Raw genomic sequence first — 23532 nt, 5'->3', positions numbered from 1 at the left:
GAAGCACTCTAAAATAAAATGTTGTGAACAAAGTAAAAATATTAATTTATCAATATGTAAAACAACAATCTAACAAAACTCTCAAAACATCAGATATTCCCAACAATAAATATTTGCCGTTTCCCCCACTTCTCATCATGTTCATGTCTGAGCCATTGTTTTCATGATCATCAGAATTTGCCCATTTGAGTTATAAATGCCACATTTATAACATTTCCTTACCACTGCTGGAAGTCTGCTGTGGCCCTGAGCATGCTCTTAGCAGGTATGAATTTGGGGAGAACTCCTCATCAGGGTTGGTATCCATGATCTGATGGGAAGTATTGCTGTCTAGCAAGGGCATCTGGCAGCTAACTGGTGGTGGATTATGGGAACTGGGCAGTTGAGCGGATGGGAGAAGGCTAGACGAGGATGTAGGTGGAATGGGACGACCTGGGAAAGAGGACAGAGGTTCAAAGTTCAGCAATGAATGTAATGAAAGAAACCGTAACAGTAACATTGAAATTGTCGGTCACCACATATGATAACACCTGGGGCTGAATCAAAATACCTGTGCTCCATCGGTACTGACTCTCCCCTTTGCATCATATTCAAGGTAGTATGATCAGCTGTGTTGCCAAGACATTCCAAGAAAGGGGATTGGCCTCTCTTGATAATGTCCTCACAGCATGAGCCTGTTTCAGGCTGTATATGATCTGATGCTGTATGAATGAAGTTAAAAGCTGTTCATAAAACACTCCTGGAGTTTTAAAATCTGATTACTGATGTTCTGACAAGAGGAATTGTCTTTTTACAAACCAACCAACCAACCCCTGAAACAACCACTCAACATCTGCATTACGTTCGGAGAGATTCACAGAGCCATAATAATCACAGAAGAGAGAGTCCACTTGGAAGCACTATATATGCCAGCTATTATCAGTTCCTAAAGAATGCAGCGCTCTTCTCCATTGCTGAACCAGCGTTTCCAAATGTTGCAGAGAAAAAATGATACGCGTATGGCAAGGTAACTGATGTATGCAAGCCTGTTGATTTGCAGAGGGGAAGTAGTCTCTAGGGTAAAGGAAAACAGGTTCATACTGATGCATCCCCTTCTGCAGACATGCATAGCAACAGGATTTTTTCCTGTCAAAAGAACCCATAATGCACACCTTATTGGTCACTAGAAGTCTGTACTCAGCTTGATCAAGAAACATATTTTGATTACATAAAGAGCAACTCTGCTGCTGCTGTTACTATACATTTCTAACCAAAGTTCACAGACCATGGCACAATAGTATCAAATATAATTAATATTAAAAAGAACTCTAATGATGTTATTACAAAATGAGAAAGTCAGCATAACACAGTAGCAGCAGTAATGCAAAACAAAACAGCTAACCAGCCCCAGGAAAAGCTTTCTCAAATACTCAACTGGTGAGCTTTTCCTACATCAGACTCAAAAAAGAACTTGTGGGTTTGCAAAAGCCTGGCTAAAACCAGAGAAGAACTTCCTAAGCTTCCAAATGCTTCTTTCTCTTGGATCATATCCAAGCTGAAGAAAAAACTTGGCTTTCCTTTCGCCATTCTGCCAGCAATCCCTGACACATGTCTTAAGTCCTACCCCAAAACAGCCCTAGTTCTCTCTTCTTACTTGACAGGAGAGCAAAGTATGTTGCTTTTTCCTTTTTCTCCCACCTGTTCGTCCCTTTTGCCAACAAGTGCTGGATAGCAACTGAAGTGGTTTTTGGAGAATGACACTTTCCCCCGACCCATAAGGCCTTCTCTTTGCAACACTGCTAGTGACAAAGAAGGAGCACAGAAGGAAACAATACACCATCACTATACAGAACCACTGATTTATTAGGTAAGGAAAGCAAACGGTAAGACAATTTGTGTGATATCAGTGCAGAAGTATTTTTGGAGACAGGAGTGGTGGTAGGACAGGGCTCTCTCTCTCTCTCTTTTAATAAGCATCAGATGTGATGCTCAGAACAGGATCTTTCATTATTTGGGGTATAGAATTTGGATCATTTCCATATTCATCAGAAGCCACTGGGCTGGAACTCTTTAGTTTTAATTATCCTACAAAATAAATAGAAAGGTGTCATAAAGGATCAGTATAACTACCAAGAAGGGCTTGCTCTGAGCCTCCATCAGTCCCTGGAAAAGAAGAGTATGAGAGAAGAAACTCCTCTGACAATCTCAGAGAAGACAGTCTTTCAGGTATGTCTGGAAGAGACTGCCAACAGCTCAAAAGGTAATGATCTGCCCATGAACTGGGTCCAGAAGGTAATTGCCAGTGAGGCATATGTGCAGAAACAAACATAATATGCTCCTAGAGGCCAACACCAGGAATGGGCCACAGAATACTTCATGGTGGAGCTTCTAAATTATCTCCGACAGTAACTCTATGCAGTGACCCAGACAGGCACTTATTGTATATGAATTACAATGCTGTGGAATGAGACTAGCACAAAGGGGCATGCTTCACATTACTGAAATTTGATAATGATTTGCTAGCCATTGCCAATATCTGGGAATTGAGTAGCAAGGCAGGGTCCAGCCAGACCACACTCTGGTTGCAAATGAGATCTCTCAAGGGATTGTGGAAAATCCACTGCCTCCATCAACTCTATGTACACCAGGCTAAATTACCTGTCATTGCTTTGTAGGCTCCTGTCGTGTCTGTCCTAGCTGAGCATATCAATTTTCAATCTCATTTAGAGTACACGTGCACGCACAAACAAACCACAAATTTGCCAAAACAAGTCACATTTTCAGGCAATCATATTGCTTGAATATGTTGTCCTCTCACCAGTTCATTCTGCCTAAACAAGCTAGCCAAAATATAACCCATACAAACTACAGCTTACCCTTAGTGAAGTGCCTTCATGCCCTTAGTGAAGTGCCTTCATAGCAAAAACTCCAGATGGCTCAAGAAAGCCATTCTGTTTGTCTGTTTCCCCAGGAAATTTGTTTAAACAGCATTTCTTGCCAGCAGAGTATTAATCCTGTTTTCTGGTGGCACATTATGAGGCTCTCAAGAAATCTATAGATCTACAGAACAGATACTATATTGAATTGTGGCTGCACATTGTGCACGACAGGTATGAGAACAAGTAAAATGCAAGTATCACATTCTGTTGTTAAAAAGATATGGCTGTCTGCAACGGCCAGCACATAGGAAGTCTCAGATTTCTTTGAGTGTTACAAGACACATATGTCAATACTGAAGAACAGAAAGAAGTAATTCTAATTTGTCAAGGCAAGTTATGGCTAAATCATCAGAACTGCATTCCTATCCACTTGTGCTTTAGTGGTTCTTCCTGTCAGAAACAAATCCATTCATCTGTCACAGATGAAATCACCTTCCCTACTACAATTATGCTCCCTTCGTTACATTGTTCAGACAGCATTTCTTATCCAGCAGCATTTATCCAACAGATTTACTGCCAGCTTAAATACTTTAAGAACGTAACTTGAAATGCATTTGCCCAGGGTCAGGTCATTTCCATGCAAATACTGTTTCTAATAACTGAAGCACCCTGGTACTCGAGTGTGTCCCTTGCTTTCGTGTTCCAAACACAGAAGGATGGATGGCAGGAGATTCTTCACATTGCATCATCTGCGGATGGAGGTGCAGGGAAAGAAACAGGGAAGACCTGCTGCTTAAATGATTCTGGGGAGAGTAAAAATGGTGTGTGCCTGGTGAGGTGGACAAATTGTTCAGGAGTAGTTTAACCATGTGGAAACGCAACCTTTGTGTTGCCACCAAGGTCAGTGAGGCACACGAAGCTCTGCTTTGTATATGAATTGGTTACACATGTTAACGGATTTCACAGTAGTTATTTTCAATTATAAACACCCTGGTCTGCATTAGTACTCATAGACATGCGCTAAACGTACATGCAAAGATCATAAAGGTTAATGATACACTACTAAAAGGTGATCATTATACATATATTGTTGAGACATGAAAATCTCAAGTGAGGTGAACATGGAGATTTACTTCCCACCTAACTTCATTCCTAAAGCATAGTATGTGAGGTGCCAGATTTGGAGTATCACTAATTTTTGTGAAGTGTCCTATTAAGATTGCATTACAGTAATAGCAGAAAAGATGCCTTTGGCTATGGAGAATTTTCACAATAGTTTTCATACTGGAGCCACAGTACTGACAGTACACAGCTAGGAACTTTTCACAGCTAGTTTCCATGAGGCAGGGTGAATCCCTCACCTCAGCTGGCAAATCCCCAAAGTGGTAGATTCTGTCCCGAGAAGAACTGTGCCACTTGCCAAGCACCCCAGAAGCTGTGCTGGCTGCCCTGCTGCTGTGGTGGGAGCAGCTGGCAGAATCTTCTGGAATGCCACCCACCTGATGCCTTGCCTTGAGTGGGCAGCCCCTGTGGGAAGTCCTGCCAGTCACTCAAAAGAGAGAGCAGACAGTATGGCCCCAGGGAGTCCAAATGCATCACTGTTCAGGGTCCTTTTTTAGAGTAAGGCATGGGGGTGGGGGAGGTGTTTGCGGAAATCCCCTGTGCTGCCAGTGGGAGAAGGAAGAGAAGGAGAGTGGCAGTGGCCATCACATATTAAGGTAGGGTTGGTGCTACTGGAAGAAGAAAAGGAAGAGGAACAGAGCAGGCCATCATGGCCAGGGAGGGAAAAAGAGAGGCTCTTTTATGGAGGAGGATGAGGCAGTAGTGGGCAGCTGCCCCACCAGTGCCCCAGGTGGGGAGTGAAGTAAGAACAGCAGTGGGGAAGGGAAAATGGGAGGAGGATGGTCTCCTTCACCACTGACATTGGTCAAGAAGAGGGGAGGAGGAGGGTGGCTGCCACATCACTGCTTTCGGAGAGTGGACAAGCAAGAAGCCACCAACACCACTGTTGTCCTGGCTGGGGAGGCCAGAAGAGGCAGCAGCAGGGGGAGAAATAGCCCCAGTGCTCTAATATGCACCCAGTTCCACTTTTGTTCCAGTATAGGGCATCAGTTCCTTTGAGCCTCCCCGTGCCCCTAATGAATCCCAGTAATGTAGTAAGGCCTGCAACCACCACCCATCATCACAGGGACAGCATCCCTTGGTCAGAACTTGGCACTGGAGAAACCTCATGGGCAATTCCCAGAAGGAAATTTTCAAGCACTGACCATGAGTAGCTCATGCCTCGCTTGTTCAGGGGGACAAAAGTGCAGCCCTGCTGTTCTCTACTCCCAGGCATTCGGGGCTTCTCTACATGGGGTAACCCACTGGTGTATGTAGACTTGTGCAGGAAAACTGTCCCTTTCCAGGTTTTTTCTATGGGGTTAGACTTCCTAGAATCATAGAATCATACAGTTGGAAGGAGTCTAAGCAGGCCATTAAGCCCAACCACCTGTTCAATGAAGGACTCCAGTCACCCTTCCAGATTTCAATCCACCCAACCTTGCTAAGTTTCTAAGATTAGGCAGGATCAGGCTATATTTCTCTGCCTTTCTTCATCCTCTGTTAACCAACCACAAGTTGGTGCCGTGGTATTACTGCACTACAGCAGATCTGTCTTTTCAGAAGGATTTTGTTTTGATTTGTAGCAGTTTAACATTTAATACCAGATTTAACTTGCTATTAAAGCAGAAACAGAGCAGCAGCAAAGGCAGGAGAGGCCCTTTAAGACTGTGACCTCATGAGAATTCCCCACAAACTTCTGTAAGGAATCACAAATGTGCAAGAAATACCTTTTGTAGAGTAGCCTTTAATGGCATTTAATGGCCCATCATAGGACATGTATATCTCCTGCCTTCTTTAATACGAGCAGACTTATTACAACTGTTTTTAGCTTTTAATTTTACATTTTGCATATTGAAATGTTGTATGATACTTTATCATCTGTATTTTGCGGTTTGTATGTTTATGAATTGTTGTAACTACCAAGATTTTGCTTTTCTCCCAGTAGGGAAGGAAATTGAAGCGTATGTAGTTGTATGAACCAGAATGAAAGGCAGGTTCCCCAGCAGCACTTGGCATCCTCAGGAACTGCCAGGCTTTATGGCTGTTAGTGCCTACCAGTGATGATGTCCAACACACCCTATGATCCAGTGTCCTGGCAGACATCATATTCTTCTTCCAAAAGTGCAATACCCCCAAAGTTCTTTCATGACACAAAATTCTGGGGCATCATCACCATCATCAAAACCTGGGTTTCCTACAAAACCATGTCTTTGTGCTGGCAGACTTTTTTTTTTACCTACACTGTTATGGAATGACCACTTTCAGAAACTGGAATGTTATGAAAACCCAGGAGGCAGCCAGAAGCAAGTAGGGCAGCATCCTGCTGAAGGCCCCTTCATTCTGGGAAATAGCCTTGATTCAAGGCATGTGCGCAGTGAAGACGATCAAAGAAAGGTTACAGTTGGGGTATGTGAAGGTGCTTAAATTATGTATACATTTAAAAATTCCTACTACCTTTGGTAGAGAAGTAGTTAAAGAAAAGGAATGACAAGGTTTGACAAAACAGCAAGTAGTCACTGTCTTGGTAACAGTAACTCTTTTTCTAAATCTTATCTGAAACACATGTTTACTAGAGATGACAGGACCAAACTTTTTGTTAGTATGAACCTATGTCATGCAGTATACTTTTGAAATATTAAGGTATATGTCACCAAAAATAAATATACATAGACCGATTTATTATTGTTTTCTTTCCAACAAAATGATTCAAGCATTAAGTATGATATTTGACACATCTTCCATAGATAGAAGGCACCATATATGAGAATTTCTCACATTCTGGCTCTGTTTAAACACTGCATGTGAAATGCAAGTAGAAACAGGAAGAATATTCATATTTTGTAATCTAAATAAACTCTTGCCATATGTGTATGGTGACAGATTGTCTCCCTAAGAGAACCCTGTGTGTTTTCTAACATGAGTGCAACTTGACCACTTCTACTATGAAGTAGTAAAATTCCACTGGCAGGTGATCTGCAGGCTATCATAATAGCTGTATAATGTAGGATGAATCACATTCTCGTAATAATTGTACCTTAGAAATTATATATGAATTAAACACTTCCTAAAAAGGCTGAGGGAGGCTGGCCAAGAGCAGAATGGTTCAAGTTGTTCCGTTCATAATACTTGCCCTTTCTCTAAGAGTCATTCAAAATATATATTTCAAGATCATTAACAATTTTGTTGGAAGAAAATTCCTGAAAGGGTTTTTCAGTCATTTGCTAGGGATGCTCAAAAAGCACAGTTAAGCCACTGTCTCCCTCTTTTGCTAGTACCTACGTTCTACTTGCAAAGAAACCACGGCCTGGGCAAAGTAAGAATTACTTTGATGGAAGTAAGAAGCAGTGGAAGTCCTCTATCAAATATGCACAGCATTGTTTCCTCATGTGCACCAAGCCCATGATCTCTGGCAGGGATTATACTCTACGCAAGGCAAGAACAGCGAAAGAGATGCCCCATATGGATTGGTCAGTTTCAGCAGGAGCCCCTCTTCTGTGTGTTACTCCCATTTCCCAAGAATAAGGCTGTTGAAGTCTGTTCTTTGTGGAAAGAAAAACTAGCAGGAAGGGGAGAGCCCTTTGCCATGTGTTACCCCTACTGTGAGCCATGAACAAGTACGTGGCTCTATGTGGCACATATAGCTACTGTCATGAAATGCTATTTTTGTCACATTGTGATGACCATTATCAGAAAAAACAGAACTCTGGATTTGACACTCCATGTATGGTTTTGTTCTGCAATTTCAAAGGCCCACCACGGAAAATCAGTAACCCTGACATGTTGGAAAAAATGAGAGCAAGAGGGAAAAAACTGGTTATGTGCAGCACACCATGCATACTTTTATTGCTCAGGCATCCAGGAAAGAAAACAACTTCCTCACTCTTGAAGAGCAAATAGAGCAGGATAAATGCAAGTTAGCGTCTTCAGGCCTACATGAGAGTCAATTCCCATGACCACTTCTGATGTGCTAAAGTCACCATGAGGTGATGTTTACCCAGCATTTTCACATCACAGATTTTCAGTGATAGCTCTTTCAAGTGCTAAAACTAAAGGCTACCCTAACTTATGAGTTAATCATGTCTTAGAAAGTAGTTAACCTGTTCTACCTGACAGCTCATCACACAGATATAATAGGCTTCTTGTTTACCTGTTTGCCCCTTCCCCACAGTCAGGCACACAGCAGCTGCATGGGGAGGCAATGCAATTAGAACATCTCTACAGCAATTTTTAAGAAAAAAATGAAACTGCAAGAGTTTAGGCCAAAGATAACCTGTGTAATAAGTTGTTTGACTATCAGCAACTTGAAGCTAATAAGTTTAGTATTTTTTCCTGTTTTGGATACTAAATAATAAAAGTAAGAGAAAGCACATGTTTACAAAAGAGTATTTAGGCACAAATCTCTATTTTGCATATTCAAAAGGTCCTTGTAATTGGTATTTTTTTTAAAGTAAGTGCCTCCCAAGGCTCTCCTTCATCTGAAGTATGTGCGCATATGTCTGCACAGTTACACTGCTTCACTTCTGCATTATATTCTGTGTAGGAGTGAACGTGCTTAGGGTACAAGCATTGTGACAGTAATCCCTGATAATGAAGTGAAAGAAAGGGGGAATTTATATGCAGTCTGGTCAGGCACTATAGGATAAATTACAGTAAGTGTATGGTTGCATGAAACTTTATCACCAATATTATATAATACAGATGAAGTACTACTGATGCCATTTGCTCATCCAAAAACTTATGTAAACATATTCCAGTTGGGTTGGGGAGTGCCTTCTTTCCAATGCAAAACATGATCTTTTCCACATTTTTAAGCCTCTTTTTTTCTCTCTGCACTATCTTGTACTGGAATATTCCATAAGGCTAGAGGTCTCTTTTGAAATAATTAGCTCTTAGTTCAAATAGTATGTAAAATGGGAGCATGTGACGCCTTGCCCCTAACAATTATGAACCCACAGTGCTGCAATATTAAGCCATAATGGACTGAATTCTCAAAAAAGAAATTTTATCCACTAGAGTTGACAGTAAAGCTGGGGATGTAATTTTTAAAGTCTTAGGTAAAGTGATCTGAGCTCTTCCCAATTTTGTAATAAAGAGCTCAGTTCATTTACAAGATAAAAGAAGGTCAATGGAGACCATCTCTAAAATTCAGATGTGGGAATCATATGTGTTCCTGGACAACAGTCCCCAGCTCTTCAAGTCTCCAATGCCTTCAAGTCTCCATTTCCTTCAAGTCTCCATTTCCTTCCTGACAATAATGTACAGTCCCCGCCCAATATTTCAGTTTTGCTCCAGCCTTTTTTTTTTTTTGACCTGGTTTTTCCTTCCTGCAACTCCATACTTCCTTCTACTTTTCTCCCCTTCCCATTTCCACTTTTGGGTCCACTTGACATGTTAACCATCCTGTTTTTTGAACATCACTCATCATTCTTATTTTCCAATCCTATAAGAACATCAGAAGAGCCTTGCTGGATCAGATCAGGGGTTTGTCTAGTCCAGATTTTGGTCATAAAGTGCCCAACCAACTGCCAGTGGGATCCCTCAAGTAGGACACTCATGTTCCTCAGCGACTGCTACACATATGCATACAGTCTTTGATCCAGAGGTAGCATATAGCCATTAGGTCCACTGGCCATCAATCACCTCATCCTCCAGTGAATTTTCCATTCTCTTTTAAGCCTGACCAAATTGGTGGCCATCAATGAACCTTGGAAAAAGTGCTGTGTAAGCAAATACTCCCTTTTATTTGCCCCGAATATCTCAACTCCAAGGTCTAGCATGAAGAGAAATGAAGAAAAATGTCCACTTATGCACTATTTCACTAAGCAAAACAATCCCAAATATTTTAAGCTTTCCCCATAAATCCTACCATTTTGTGCTTTCTGGGTCATAGACAAAGCTTAGTGTAGCAGAAACATCTAAGGACAGTTTATATTTGTTAAGGCATAAGCACAATAGGTATGGCAGAATCATGTCTTTTGGGAAGAATACCATGGAAGTGCTGTTTACATTCTCATTCACACAACAGATAACTGTTGCCTCAGCAGGGTGCAAAGGCCTTCTGAAGGCTGCCCCAACTCCCATTCTGTGGAGTGTTTGTGCTCTTAAAGTCTTCCTGAGACTGAGACATCTGGCAAAATGTCAGAGGCCAGTTTGGGATGTCTAGGAACAGAGGAGATACCAATTCCCTTTCTGTGTGCATGACAGGGGAGGCCAAGATTGCACATCTTCCTTGTCCCTTATGTACAGCCCCTTCCAATCTAAAGCATTATGAAGTCAATAACAACTTCCATTAGTCTCTTTTTTGCCCTGCTCCCTAACTTCCTTTGGGTTTGTCTCATTCCATTGCTTAATATGCATTCTTTGTTTTGGTCATTCCTATTTTCCATATTTCAGGCCCTCAGTCTGTTATGTATGCAGTCTTTCTACCATGTTTTAATCATAGTCAAACCAACTTTTTTCCATACTGAAAATGAACGACAAATGGTTTAGTTCGCTCAGCAAACTGTTTATTCTAAGACAGTTCACTAGTTCATTCAGTCAGCCAGTCCGTCTCAGAGAATTCACTGCCAAAGACAATTTAGAATCCCCTCTCCTCCCATTCACCACAATTAAATGCTTCATCAGGTCAGATATTAACCATTAAGCTGAACCCAGAAGCTACTTAACAGATGGAGTTAAATCTACTTCAGAACATGACTTCAGATCCTGATTTCAGGGAAAATCATGGGTAGCCTTAACCAAGATTGCATTAGGGTGATTCAAATTTGTTAGGAGAAAGTAATAGGAATTTACTTTAGGAAACTACTTTTTAAAATCACATTATGGTTGCACTCCCACAACAGCACAAACTTATCATGTGTTTTACATTCAAAGTCAGTAAGAACAGTCTGAAACTAGGAATGCAAAAATAATAAATGCTGTTATTACTTGCCATTCTATGTACGGTTCAGAAAATTAAGACAGATAAATTAATTAATTTCTTCTTTAATATATGTAGGCCAAAATAAAACGGCATACTTTCTTTCACAAGAGGAAAGGGGAGGGACAGGGAGGGGAAAAGAAAAAGAAAAAGAAAACTTTCCACAAGGGGGGAAACACCTTCAGGAATGCCATATGTAAGAACACAAAAGCATGTTGCTAGAAAGGCATTCTCGGAATAACACAGAGTGTTTAGAAATGAAATCAAGATTAGCAGACTTTTTTCCTAACAGTGATAAAAACAAAGAGAGTGACAAAAGAATGTTAGCATATAACTGCTAGGAGTCTGTGTGCAAAACTGATTGCACCCTTTAGTAAAATAACTATTTTGAGTTAGAAAACAAACAAAAAAGAATTATTTTCAAACACTAAAGACTCGTATCTTGATAACTTCAACCATATATGCTGGATGAGAACAATGGCAAGCTGGAATCATTCACATGGAAGAAGGCATTTACTTACAGGGTTACAATCAGTATTGGATCCCTATACTGCACATTCATTTCTATAAATATAGGCCTAGATCCAGAAACTACCATTTGACTCAGCACAAAGACAGCACAAGGACAGTACCAACAAGGTGGCACAACTGAACAGGAAGAGTCACTTCAGTTTCTGCCAGATAGCTGCACACTCTCCTCAAACAAAACCTCAAATCAGCAGGCCCTCTTTGAATCCTAAGACCATTTACATCTTTTGTGCTTGGAAAGTTTATATTCTATAACTATCTTAGTCATATGGCAGGCAAAAAATCAGTGAGATATTTACTACTGGACTAATGAGTAGTTTCAACAAAATGTAAGAATAAGAATTAAAAGCCACATAAACTTCTACGCTGTACAACTCATTGATTCTAGCTCCTATTTCTGTGGTAGCAAATGCCCGACAAATGGATGTGAAAAAAAATGATCATGATGTTCTTTGCTGTAGTGAATTTTAAAATTGCCCACTGAAGAGCTCTGACTCTACACAAAGTGGCACTGCAGGATAATTGCACCCACTCTACTGCTTAAATAACATGATGATTAAAAAAATGCAGATGTAGCTAGATTAGCATAGCAGAAGAATCCTCATTCAAAGCAGCCATAAGGCATTCTGCATTGCAGAGCAACCCCATAACTAGAAGAGCCTAAAAGGAGAGTGAATCCATCCCTCCAAAGAAAATAGGAAGATAATGATATAACCAGAAAACCATATTAAAATATTGTTTAAACTCTTTCTAATGAATAATGTCAACTTCCCCTCCCATATAATTCTGAAAAAGTTCAATGCAACACACAGAGGCTCCTACTCAAAAGTAGGATAATTGAAGCCTCTATGCAGGCAGCAGTAACTACAGCCATTTTAAAGAGTAGAGAATATTGTTAAACAAGCAGAATCCTGCAAGACAGGTCTTGTGCACAACCCAATAATGAAAACTATATAGGTGGAGGATGCATCGGCGTGTATCCTGTGATGTAGTACTGCACATTCAATAGGCACATTCCCAGAATGGGTGACTGGGAGGCAGGCTGGTGGTTCAAGCAGCAGCTCCACCTATGCTAAAAGCTGCAGGACAAATGCTGACCATCTCCAGGCTGGCATGGGGGAGCACCAGATCAGGCTGGCACTTCCTTTTGCCTGGAGATGCTCAAGGCACCTGAACCCAGCGACTTCCTTTGCCACTGAGAGACCTTGCTGCATTTAGACCCATTTTAGGCATATGCAAAAGTGATGACCTATCTAGACCAGTCTTTCCCAACATGGTACATGCCTTATATTTTTGTGCTACAGATAAATTGACCATGCTCAGTAGGAGTTGTCAAAACATCCAGAGCACCACACTGGAAAAGGCTGGACTAGAGCCTGCCCAGTACTGGAAAGAGCATTCATTATCATAGAAGAGTAGGCTATCACTACCTGTACCCTAATATTACTTATTTGGTACATTTGAACCAGTACCACTTAACCTTTCTCACAATGCTTAGAGTAATCACTGCTTGTAATGCCAAAAAAAAAATCTATAATATTATCATGCTTCTCTATGAATAAAAAAGCCTTCTCACTGAATATGTATTCAAAGCAAGCTCCCAATATCTAAGCCATGTTTTCAATGGATATTCATGACATGCTTTAAATATATAGCATATATTTCCATCGTTCCATGTTTGCCTGGATTTCCAAATCCCATCAAAGTTGTTTGGTTTAAATAGACATCCAAAGATATTTCACTATGGAATGCAATAGACACATAGTGTAGCAGATGCTATGTATAAACGGAGCATAGCTATTACAGCTTTCTCCCATATTGCCATTCCCAATTCTGCTCTCTAGAAGTCAAACTAGTTGTGACTTAGGAGTTCTGTGAACAATCTTTTTTTTTTTTTTAAGTTAAAAACAGCTATAATTCAGATCAGCTGCTTTGTTCTTGTTAAAAAAACAAACTTACATGGTACATTCACAGATCTCTCACTTCATGTATAGTTTGACCTCCAACACAGTTATCAGCCCAAATCAGGTCTGCTTTTTTTTACAGGATAATCTGAGTTACAAATTATGTGAAAACTGAATTCTTTATCTGAAGTGATAGCTTCAGTCTCAAATATCTAACAATAAGTATTACAGAATTAAATATGCATTTTCTCACTTGGTCTCGCACCTATATCTTTTAACTGTAACAAATTATTGTTTCCCAGCTATGAAGACATCATTAAGCATATGCCAAGTAATCAGCCTGCAACTGTAATGGTTTCAAGAAGGAAAAGAATTTTCTAATCTTATTCAATGACGTATTTCCCAAGACAGCAACAGCTTTTGTAAAATGAGGGTTATATCTTCTCATTATAGAATCTAATCTTCCCAAAAAGACATTCAGCAGCTGCAAAACCTTCACATCTTTTAGTTGTAAATTATTTTTATTATTTATCCTTCTTTAAGTAAAAAAAGAAAGAAAGAAAGAAAGAAAGAAAGAAAGAAAGAAAGAAAGGGTCTTCAGATTATTTAACACGACAAGAATAGTTTGGGCTTCTGATTTCTGGAAATTCACATTTTAAGATGTTCTGGGTGTTGATCTCCTGATAGAGCATAGTGTTTTATTATTCTATTAAACTCCCAATTGTTAATTATGCACCATTACTTCCAGTTCACAGTGGGTTGTTTTAATTTACTGGACATAATAATCTGTTTTTGTAAGGTAAACAATTTACTGCTCAAGATGATCCCACCCTCAATAAAAAAAGTGTGGGAACCTTTATTGGTCCAAGGACTGCACTGACTCTAGGGAAGCATGTCATGGAGCACCCACAGGATTCAGCCAAACCAGAGTGACACCAAAGACCAGCATGGCTGGGAACACCCCCACTTTCTCACACACACATAGGGTACACACATACCCATACTCACTGTGTCCCATTCCGCCCCTCACACTCTGTCTCAGAACCCCACCCTAAACTCATGGACCATCTAAATTCTGAAGCTCCAATAATTTAATCATGTGTTTCACCAGCATACTGTTCCTGATACTGGTTTGGTACAGTTGAGTACATCTTAAGTGTGATTTAATTTTTTTTATGAAAACCACTTAAGAATTTTATTGCATTAAGTAAATAAATATTACTGATAGACAAATAAACTTTAGGGATATATGGACATTCCCTAGCTTTATCCACACCCAACTCCCCTTTTGAAGCTGTGCTCTTTATACACATGTTCCAGGAGATAATCCTATTAAACGTAGTGGAAATTCTGAATAAGTTCAGTAAACTGTAGGATTTGCTGTAAATCTAATGAATTTTCCACTGTGTTATTTATATGCTACAATAGCATTTGCTTCTAGGTCATCAACTTTGCTTTCCCTGTATTAATTCACATATTGACTGGGTTTGCAAGAAACAAGAACCCATCATGGGTTGTGGCATCACGAGAACTGAGTCCGCTTTCTGCACCATGGCTCGTTCACGAAATGATAGAATCAAGTGAATGGTAAGCCACTTGGACAATACATGGCTCATTGTAGCAGTTGTTGGGAATCCAGTGAATCATGTCATCTGGACCCAGGACACTAATCTCACTGGGGGTCCTGCGAAGTGATGAGTGAGCTGTTCTGAAAAAAACAGAAAAAACTCCTTACTAGTGACTCCCCCCACATGCCTTTTGGTTTGCTGCATTTAAAAAATTATTTTAGGTGCCAGAAATGTGTGCAAATATTTTTGCATTTTTTCAGTATTTCGGGGTCAGTTTTCCAGAGGTATGCAAATGCCAGTGGTAGTGTTAAATACCAAAATGATCTGTTTCAGGCCCATACAAATAAAAATATGGCACAAATTCACATATGTTATACATGTAAGTATCTGCACATAGTTAGAAAAATACAATAATTTAGAAGTTATAGAAGCTTGCTTTCAGGATAATTGTGCAATGTCAAATCATGCTTGCTCAAAACTTAGCCTTCTGTAAGCTTACAACTTTCCTGTAAGACAGTTCTTTGGTCTTACAGGCCCAACTCCACAAAGAGAAGATGAAGTGCCATGGACCAGCAAAACACTGTAGGGCAACCTAAACATTTACCAATCAATTACAAACTGAACATGGCATATTAGCCAGGGAGCTTTTGTGACTGTATTATTATTTATAATAACCCATTCATTCTCTTAAGCTGCAAACTTAGAGAATTACTAGAGAATTGCCCCCATTTAACATAGTGGGGTTTACTTCTGAGAAATTCCTAACCTGCTGTTCCTTCCCCCTGCCACTTACCATCAACACGCACAATAGCCCTGCTCAGAGATGTTAGGAATGGAAGATGTTCTGCTGCTGCTTCTGATCCCTGGACATGAGACGAGGAACAGAGACAGCTGATAGGCAGCTCCCCTCTGTCCCAATACTTTATTTTGATCTTTCTGGAATTCTAAGTTTATTTCTTTTTAGTACATGCTTGGGTTCTGATTTCTGGAAATACTAGCATCAATACCAATGCTGCAATATTATGTTTCTAGCAACCTCATAAACATTCAATCCCCATGTTTCCAGATACTGGAACAATCTTCAGGCTAGATGAAGTAGGTTGCAGTTCTACTAAATAGTAGGAGTCCAAGTCTACACTTAATTGGGAGTAAATTCCAACTTGTTTCTGAATTAAAACATTGAGGATTACACAACCAAATGTGGTAATCCTAAAGATCCTTCTCCACCTACATATCATTCCAGTTGATGCCCTACTTCTCTTAACTTCCTGCTTCATCTCAGTTACATTTTCCTAATGAACAGGCATCTACAGCCATGTCTGTCCAGAGCTGGCCCCAAAAACATTTCAATCCCTAAAGGAGAGCAGTAAATGGTGCATCATCTCAGGCCCAGTCAAAGTGCACGGTAGCACTCAGTCAAGTTGTTTTGGATCCTTAAGCAGAAAATCCTTACAAGCATCTCTCTCCCCCCTTGGCAGTGAAGATACAGTAATAATTAATAAAGTATATAATAGATGATTTGCTGCTTTTTCCTGACATCCCAAATGTCAGGAAAAAGGCAGCTGCCTCAGAGTCTAAAGTGTGTGTGTCTTGAAAGGTCCTTGTCTCCTAAGGATACCCCTACTTGCAAGAGGGATTATGGACAGGGTAGAGAGAGTATCTGATTTCAGAAAAACCTCAGGCAGGAAGATTCAAGGGAGGCAGCAGTGAGAAAGCACATGTGGACAAAAAGCCAGCTAAGCCAGAAGGATCAGCTGCAACAAAGATCATCAAGGCATGGGTACTTTTATTTCAGCAACTGCTTCTCTGCTCACATAAAAAGCAACATTTTTCAAAATAACTTTCCTGTCTGTGAAAGCCACAGTAAGTTTGTGAGTCCTTAAAGTGCCACAAGGCATTATGCCTTTTGAACAGAGATGAGCAAAACGTTCTTGTCCCCTTCCCACATTTATTATCTTTCTCTAGAAGGAACACACTCAAGAAATTCTGCAAGTCAGGGCAAGATATCTTGCCCCAAATTCAGACACTGCTGCTCATTCAGACCCTCTTTGCAAGTAAGCTCACTTCTTTTTCCCTTTCAAGGTGAGGGTGGCAGCTTGGAGGAAGCCACAGACGAGAACAGTCTCTGGTGCTCCAATGAAATGTAAGCAGCAAATGCACCTAACCAGGTTTCAATGGTAAAGAAAACAAGTGCAACTGACCAGTAGCAAATGGATGGGTAGCTCTCTGGAAAGTCAGGCACTCTCCGAGAAGGATGGGAGACAGAACTGCCGCTAGGCAATTTTCTACTCCAGATTTCATGAAAAGGATTAACAGACTGGGAAAGGAAAGGTGGCAGTTCCCCTCTAGTTTCAAGGCTGGTACATTCAATGCTAATGGAGTCCCAAAGCAACTATAATATTAATGAGATCAGAGAAAGAAAAGGGCTCACGTATTCATTAAGGCAGTTGTTGGCCACTGTCTAGTCAGAGCTGTAGACTGCGATACCTCTGGAAGTCTTGACTAAAATAATTATAATTTAAAAACAATTATAATGTAATGCCCCTTCATGGATCACTACCTTGTCATGGCGAAGGGCTAGCAAAGTGATACTCAAAACCCTACAAGCTAGGCTCCAGCAGTATGTGGACCGAGAACTACCAGAAGTACAGGCAGGATTTCGAAGAGGGAAAGGAACTAGAGATCAAATTCCCAACATACGCTGGTTCATGGAGAAAGCTAGGGAGTTCCAGAAAAACATCTACTTCTGTTTCATTGACTATGCTAAAGCCTTTGATTGTGTGGATCACAACAAATTGTGCCAGGTTCTTAAAGAGATGGGAGTACCAGACCATCTTATTTGTCTCTTGAGAAACCTATATGCAGGTCAAGAAGCAACAGTGAGAACTGGACACGGAACCACTGATTGGTTCAAAATTGAGAAAGGAGTTTGGAAAGGCTGTATACTGTCGCCCTGCATATTTAACTTATATGCATAGCACATCATGAGAAAGGCAGGGCTAGATGAATCACCAGTTGGAATTAAGATTGCTGGGAGAAATATCAACAACCTCAGATATGCAGATGATGCCACTCTCATGGCAGAAAGTGAAGAGGAACTAAAGAGTCTCTTGATGAGGGTGAAGGAGGAGAGTGCAGAAGTTGGCCTGAAACTCAACATTAAGAAAACTAAAATCATGGCATCCGGTCCTCTCACTTCCTGGCAAATAGATGGGAAGAAATGGAGGTAGTGACAGATTTTATTTTCCTGGACTCCAAGATCACCGCAGACGGGGAATGTAGCCAAGAAATTAAAAGACGCTTGCTTGTGGGGAGGAAAGCTATGGCAAATCTAGACAGCATACTAAAAAGCAGAGACGTCACCCTGACAACAAAAGTGCATATAGTCAATGCTATGTTTTTCCCAGTTGCAATGTGTGGCTGTGAAAGATGGACCATAAGAAGACTGAGCGCCGAAGAATTGAGGCCTTTGAACTGTGGTGCTGCAGAAGACTCCTGCGAGTCCTCAAGGAGATCAACCCTGACTGCTCTTTAGAAGGCCAGATACTGAAGATGAAACTCAAATAGTTTCGCCACCTAATGAGAAGGAAGGACTCCCTGGAGAAGAGCCTAATGCTGGGACAATAGATGGCAAAAGAAGAAGGGGATGGCAGAGAGTGAGGTGGCTGGATGGAGTCACTGAAGCAGTTGGCATGAGCAATCGGCATGAGTGGACTCCAGGGGATGGTGGAGGATAGGAAGGCCTAGAGGAGTGTTGTCCATGGGGTTGCAACTAACAACAACAACAAATAATTTAATAATAATAATAATAATAATAATAATAATAATAATAATGATAAACTTAAAGTGCAGCTTAGGCATTGCAGTGACACTCCAATGTGCAGCTTAGGCACTTTGGAGTGGCTGTCACTATGAGGCATCACGAAAAGTCCCTAAGAGGAAGAGGAATGAAGGAGACTGTGATTCTATTTTCAAAAAATGGATGGAGAAAAAAGTGGTGGCTGTGTCAGAAAAAAATGCTTGCAAAGTGGGAGATGCGACAAAATGGGTTCAGCCGCCAAGTCCCCTGGCACACCTGCAGAACGGGGAGGCAGTAGAGAAAAACCTCAGAAAGCATGATTATCCAAATGTAGGGATTGATTCCACTCCTCCGATAATAGTCTTCAAAGATTATTGACTTGGATTGTGATTCAGAGGTAGAAGAGACCTCTGAATCGAAGGTAGAAGGGATGCAATTTTTAGCCAAGGGCAATCGTTCTAGAGATAACCCTGCTAAAATCTGGAGAGTTTCCAAGTTTGGAGGCGGGGAATCTGGGGAGAAAAATGAACTGGGTGTGGAAAGACTTGACATTATTAGTCCAACTATGCAGCATCAGGTTAAGAGGTGGACCAGCTGAGAAACATTAGGTTCCTAGCTGATTGGCCCATAAGCAGCATGATCCACTTTGAAGGCAGACTAAGTTCTTTTTGATTTGGAAGGGAGGAGAGGTTTCTGGTTTGGAATCAACTTCTAATAGTTAATGCGTATTTCTTACTATATACCACAGAAGAAGCCTCTAAGAACTGACTTACCCAGCACGCTGCCATTGGCCATGCTGACCAGTGATGGGGAAACTGTTCTCCCAGATACCTGGAGGGCCTCAAGTTGGAGAAGGCTGGTGTAAACACCTCATTACATTATCTGAAGCTTGACAGTGGATCTTAGTTTTTGTTCTGGTTTTTAGTTTTGTTTGGTTGTTTGTTTAGCTAACTGTGCTTCTGTGAGATAAATTCAAATGAATTTTTGATGAAAAGTGATGCATGAATATTGCAAATCTATAAATGATAGCTATAATGCACTTACAGAAATCATTAATTAAATTACTAAAATTCAAGCAGAAGACACAGGAATGAGCTCAGCCCATACCTCACTACAGATAATACCTTCCCCCTTACTGTCTTTGTGACCAGCAACTACAAAAAACGTAGCTTAAAAACACCATTCATGCTGCAATATCTATGGGGCAAGACCGCACAGAGGAGTTATGTGGCAGTTTCTTCAGAAGAACTTCAAGCAATCCCTCCTCTTGGAAATTTATGAAACCCTTACCCGGAGCATCTCTAGTTAGTGTTGTAAGCTGCCTTTTGTAATTAAGCTGGTTGAGGGTTGGAGAGCCAGGGATTGTAACAGCTGCCATGTTTCACCTGCTTTAAATAGATTTTAATATAATTTTAAGAGGGTATTTTATATTTGCTTTTGATCTATTGTTAATTTCTCTGAGCTTTTAGGATGAACAAGCTATAAATTAAAACATTTTCAAATCCATCATTTTACAAGAACAGAGTTTCCATAAATCATGCTCTTCTTTGGTTATTTTATATATTGTATAAAGAGGCTTTTGAAATCATAGCAATAATTAGTGATTCAAGAAGTCAGAGCTGGTAGTAGGTGGGAAAGATCACACCTTTTAAAAGTAAGATGAGAATATTCAGAGCTGTAACAATTTAGCATTTCTCAAGCTAGACAATTTCAGTACCACAGACAGACTAATTTGAAAATTCAAAGTAAAACTCCTAAGACTGGATGTTAACTCTTTGTTGTCTTGAAGCATAAACAAGGCATTCCCTCAGAGAAGGCTTTGAGAAACATACTGATGGAAATAATTGCAGAGATAAATAACATATGCTGAGAGACCTACTACAGCACAATTCAGTTTATCAATGCATATGTTTGGTTAAATCTTCAGTTGCCCAAGTGGACTTCTCCTTTCACCTTGCTTTCTTTCCTGCAGTCCCACATGCACTCCAAAAGTCTGAGGATCCCCAACCCTCAGGAGCCAATCATGGAGAGATGCAAGGGAAGGGAAATCTGTTCTGCTAGCAGGTTGTTTAGCTACTGAACAGCCAGCACAGAATCCAACCCATGGGCTTCATCCAGACTCTTAAACTCATTTACTGGACTCCATTTGAGTACACACCAAAGCAGCCTTTACATAAACTCAAACATTTAAAATACTTTGCACACACTGGTTGGACCAATTGGCTTTCATCTGACCTGTTTATATACATGAGCAATGGACAACTTTCTCTGCACTACTTCACATGTTCATTTTGTGGTGTTAGGGAAGATATTGCCTGGTGCATGCAGTGAGCTTCTGGGCTCAGACAGCGAACCATGAAATGGCTACAGTGGATTAAAGCAGTCTCCATATGGTGGCTGTGACATGCAAACTAGCATTGCAACAATGAGAAAACAGCTGGCTGGAAGAGGGAGCTCCTATTTAAAAGGTTTGACGTGGAAAGCATAAGAAACAGCATACCCTCAAACTAACCAAAACTAATGTGGGGGAGGATTGTTTAATAACACCAGAGACAGAGAGTGAAGACAGGAATGTATTACTACTATTGAGTCTTGCACAATGAATTTAAGCTGCCTTTTAGCATTATTTTACAAAGGAAAAAATACGTAAAACCAGAGTTAGAAGTTTTTAGTTAAGATGATATCATATGACTACCTCAACCCAAATAATAGGTAACTGTATTTAACAGGCCATGTTGAGAATAAAGCAGAGGAAGTGATATAAGTTGGGATACGAAAACACACACGGAAAAGATAAAAAGTAAGGTTCCCTAACCCATGCATTATGAAAAGGTACATTTTAAGAAGCATCTTTCCATTATGCTGCTGAACACACTTACTAGCAATATAAATCATAATGGGAAGACCTAACCTTGAAAACATTTTAAAGTCTATTTCAAGCCTCTCACCAAGGCACTGTTTTCTCTGAACTCATACAGGCCTGAAGATGGACTCCATAGTGACAGCAGAGTAATTTACTCTATTTCAGGGGAAGGTAGCTCTTTAAATTAACTGCTTTTACACTCCCTCTCACTCCCTTCTCACACATTTAATCTTAAGCCCCTTCACATTTTTTAAGTGCAGAATTAAAAAACAAATTCCATGGTTGAAATATGCTATGTACATACCCAAACTTTGTTTACACAATTAGAAGACACTCAAATGTATATTCCTGCAAATGACAAGGTTCCAGCAGCAAATTAACAGGAACAATTTTCCCATCTCAGGAGCTGTCAAGATGGGACCCGTTGGCCAATTTATCTTACTCTAGCACATCTCTGGTGCTTGTCAATCAATATGTGAAACATTTGGTGCTGATTGCCATTTTTCTATCCACTTCCTTTTGCCTCTCCTACCAGGCAATTTACTGCAAGTCAATCAAGGGTGAAGCAGCCTTGTTTAAATAAAACACTGTTGAGCTCTTTTCACACCAACAATTTCAAAGACAGGATGAGCCGTATCGTTTTACATTTCCATTTATACTTTTTTTTTGTTTCTCCCAAAATGCCACGGTCAAACTATAAGTCATAAGTATACCCACACAAAGGCTCGAACAATAAAAAAAAAAAAAACAGGCAGTCATTAAAGGTGCAGTGAGAATAACTGCTCTCACTTTCATTGTCAAAAATATTACCAGTCAACAGACATGTGAAGGGGTGGGTGTCTAGCACAATGGCCTACTGTATCTCATCTTTAACTGCAGCTCAGACACAATGAGTCAGATGTCATGCCCCATAATGTGTGAACCAGCCAACTCAAGGCTGTTTCAGTGGTGTAGATTTCTGTCTACTCCCAAGCAATACTTTTCTACAAGTAACTGTCAGCACAATTTTAAACATGTCTACTCAGAAGTAGGTCCCACTAAGTTCAGTGGTGCTTCCGCTCAGGTAAACATAATTTGGTTTCCTAAGATATTTTACAGATTTTGCCCTGTTGCCAAAAACAAATTTCAATTTGCTAACTTTCCTAATTTAATAGGCTTATAAAAAGCTTTGAAATAAGTGTTAAGCTGAACATAAGCAATCAACAATTTTGTCAAACCTTCCTAAACAGTTCAGCTACAAAAGAGATATTATACTGGCAGGAGTTGATGTTGGTAATTTTGGTTGTCTTTTTTGATTATGGAGTAAAACCTAAACATCACTGCGAAGGTACAGACAAATTTGGATCAAATAGGTAAAAAATGTACATTTGTTTTTAAATTTAAGAAAGCAAATTATCTGCAAATAGCATCAAAACCAGGGATATATATCCTTGATTATTTTTGGTGGATAATATGTGACTGCAGGATTAAGTTTTCTTAAATTTTGCTACTGGTGGAAAGTTTTCTATCTTAGACCTACTGATACAGAGAGCCAAGAAAAATATCATGGTCACTTGTGACATAAGGATTATTAATGAAGATTAATTAGGAATCTGTAATATGAAACCTTGTTTATTTATTTACTAATATTTATATGCTGTCCTCCTTCATGGATCACTGCCTTGTCATGGCAAAGGGGCTTGCGTAGCTCAATGAAGCTATGAGCTATGCCGTGCAGGGTCATCCAAGATGGACAGATCATAGCAGAGAGCTCTGACAAAACGTGATCCACTGGAGAAGGAAATGGCAACCCACTCCAGTATCTTTGCCATGAAAACCCCATGGACAGTACCAAAAGGCAAAAGGATATGATGCTGGAAGATGAGCCCCTCAGGTTGGAAGGTGTCCAATATGCTACTGGGGAAGAGCAGAGGGCTAGTACTAGTAGTGCCAGAAAGAATGAAGCGACTGGGTCAAAGCTGAAAGGACACTCAGTTGCTGATGTATCTG

At 40.3% G+C, this 23532-nt stretch overlaps 1 protein-coding gene across 1 annotated transcript in view; it reads right to left on the bottom strand.

The window, feature by feature from the left end:
- The window catches only part of TENM2 (teneurin transmembrane protein 2), a 730807-nt gene that overhangs the window by 329355 nt on the left and 377920 nt on the right, over window positions 1–23532 (bottom strand). Inside the window, exon 4 of the mRNA XM_044454098.1 lies at window positions 223–432. Coding sequence (XP_044310033.1) covers window positions 223–432 — 210 coding nt within the window. The remainder of the gene's footprint in view (window positions 1–222; window positions 433–23532) is intronic.

This window comes from Varanus komodoensis, unplaced genomic scaffold (assembly GCF_004798865.1).
Source record: "Varanus komodoensis strain SLA01 unplaced genomic scaffold, ASM479886v1 scaffold7_1, whole genome shotgun sequence".
Taxonomy (NCBI): Eukaryota; Metazoa; Chordata; class Lepidosauria; order Squamata; family Varanidae; genus Varanus; species Varanus komodoensis.
The sequence above is the reverse complement of the archived record's forward strand: the minus strand, read 5'-3'. Positions and strand labels throughout refer to the sequence as shown.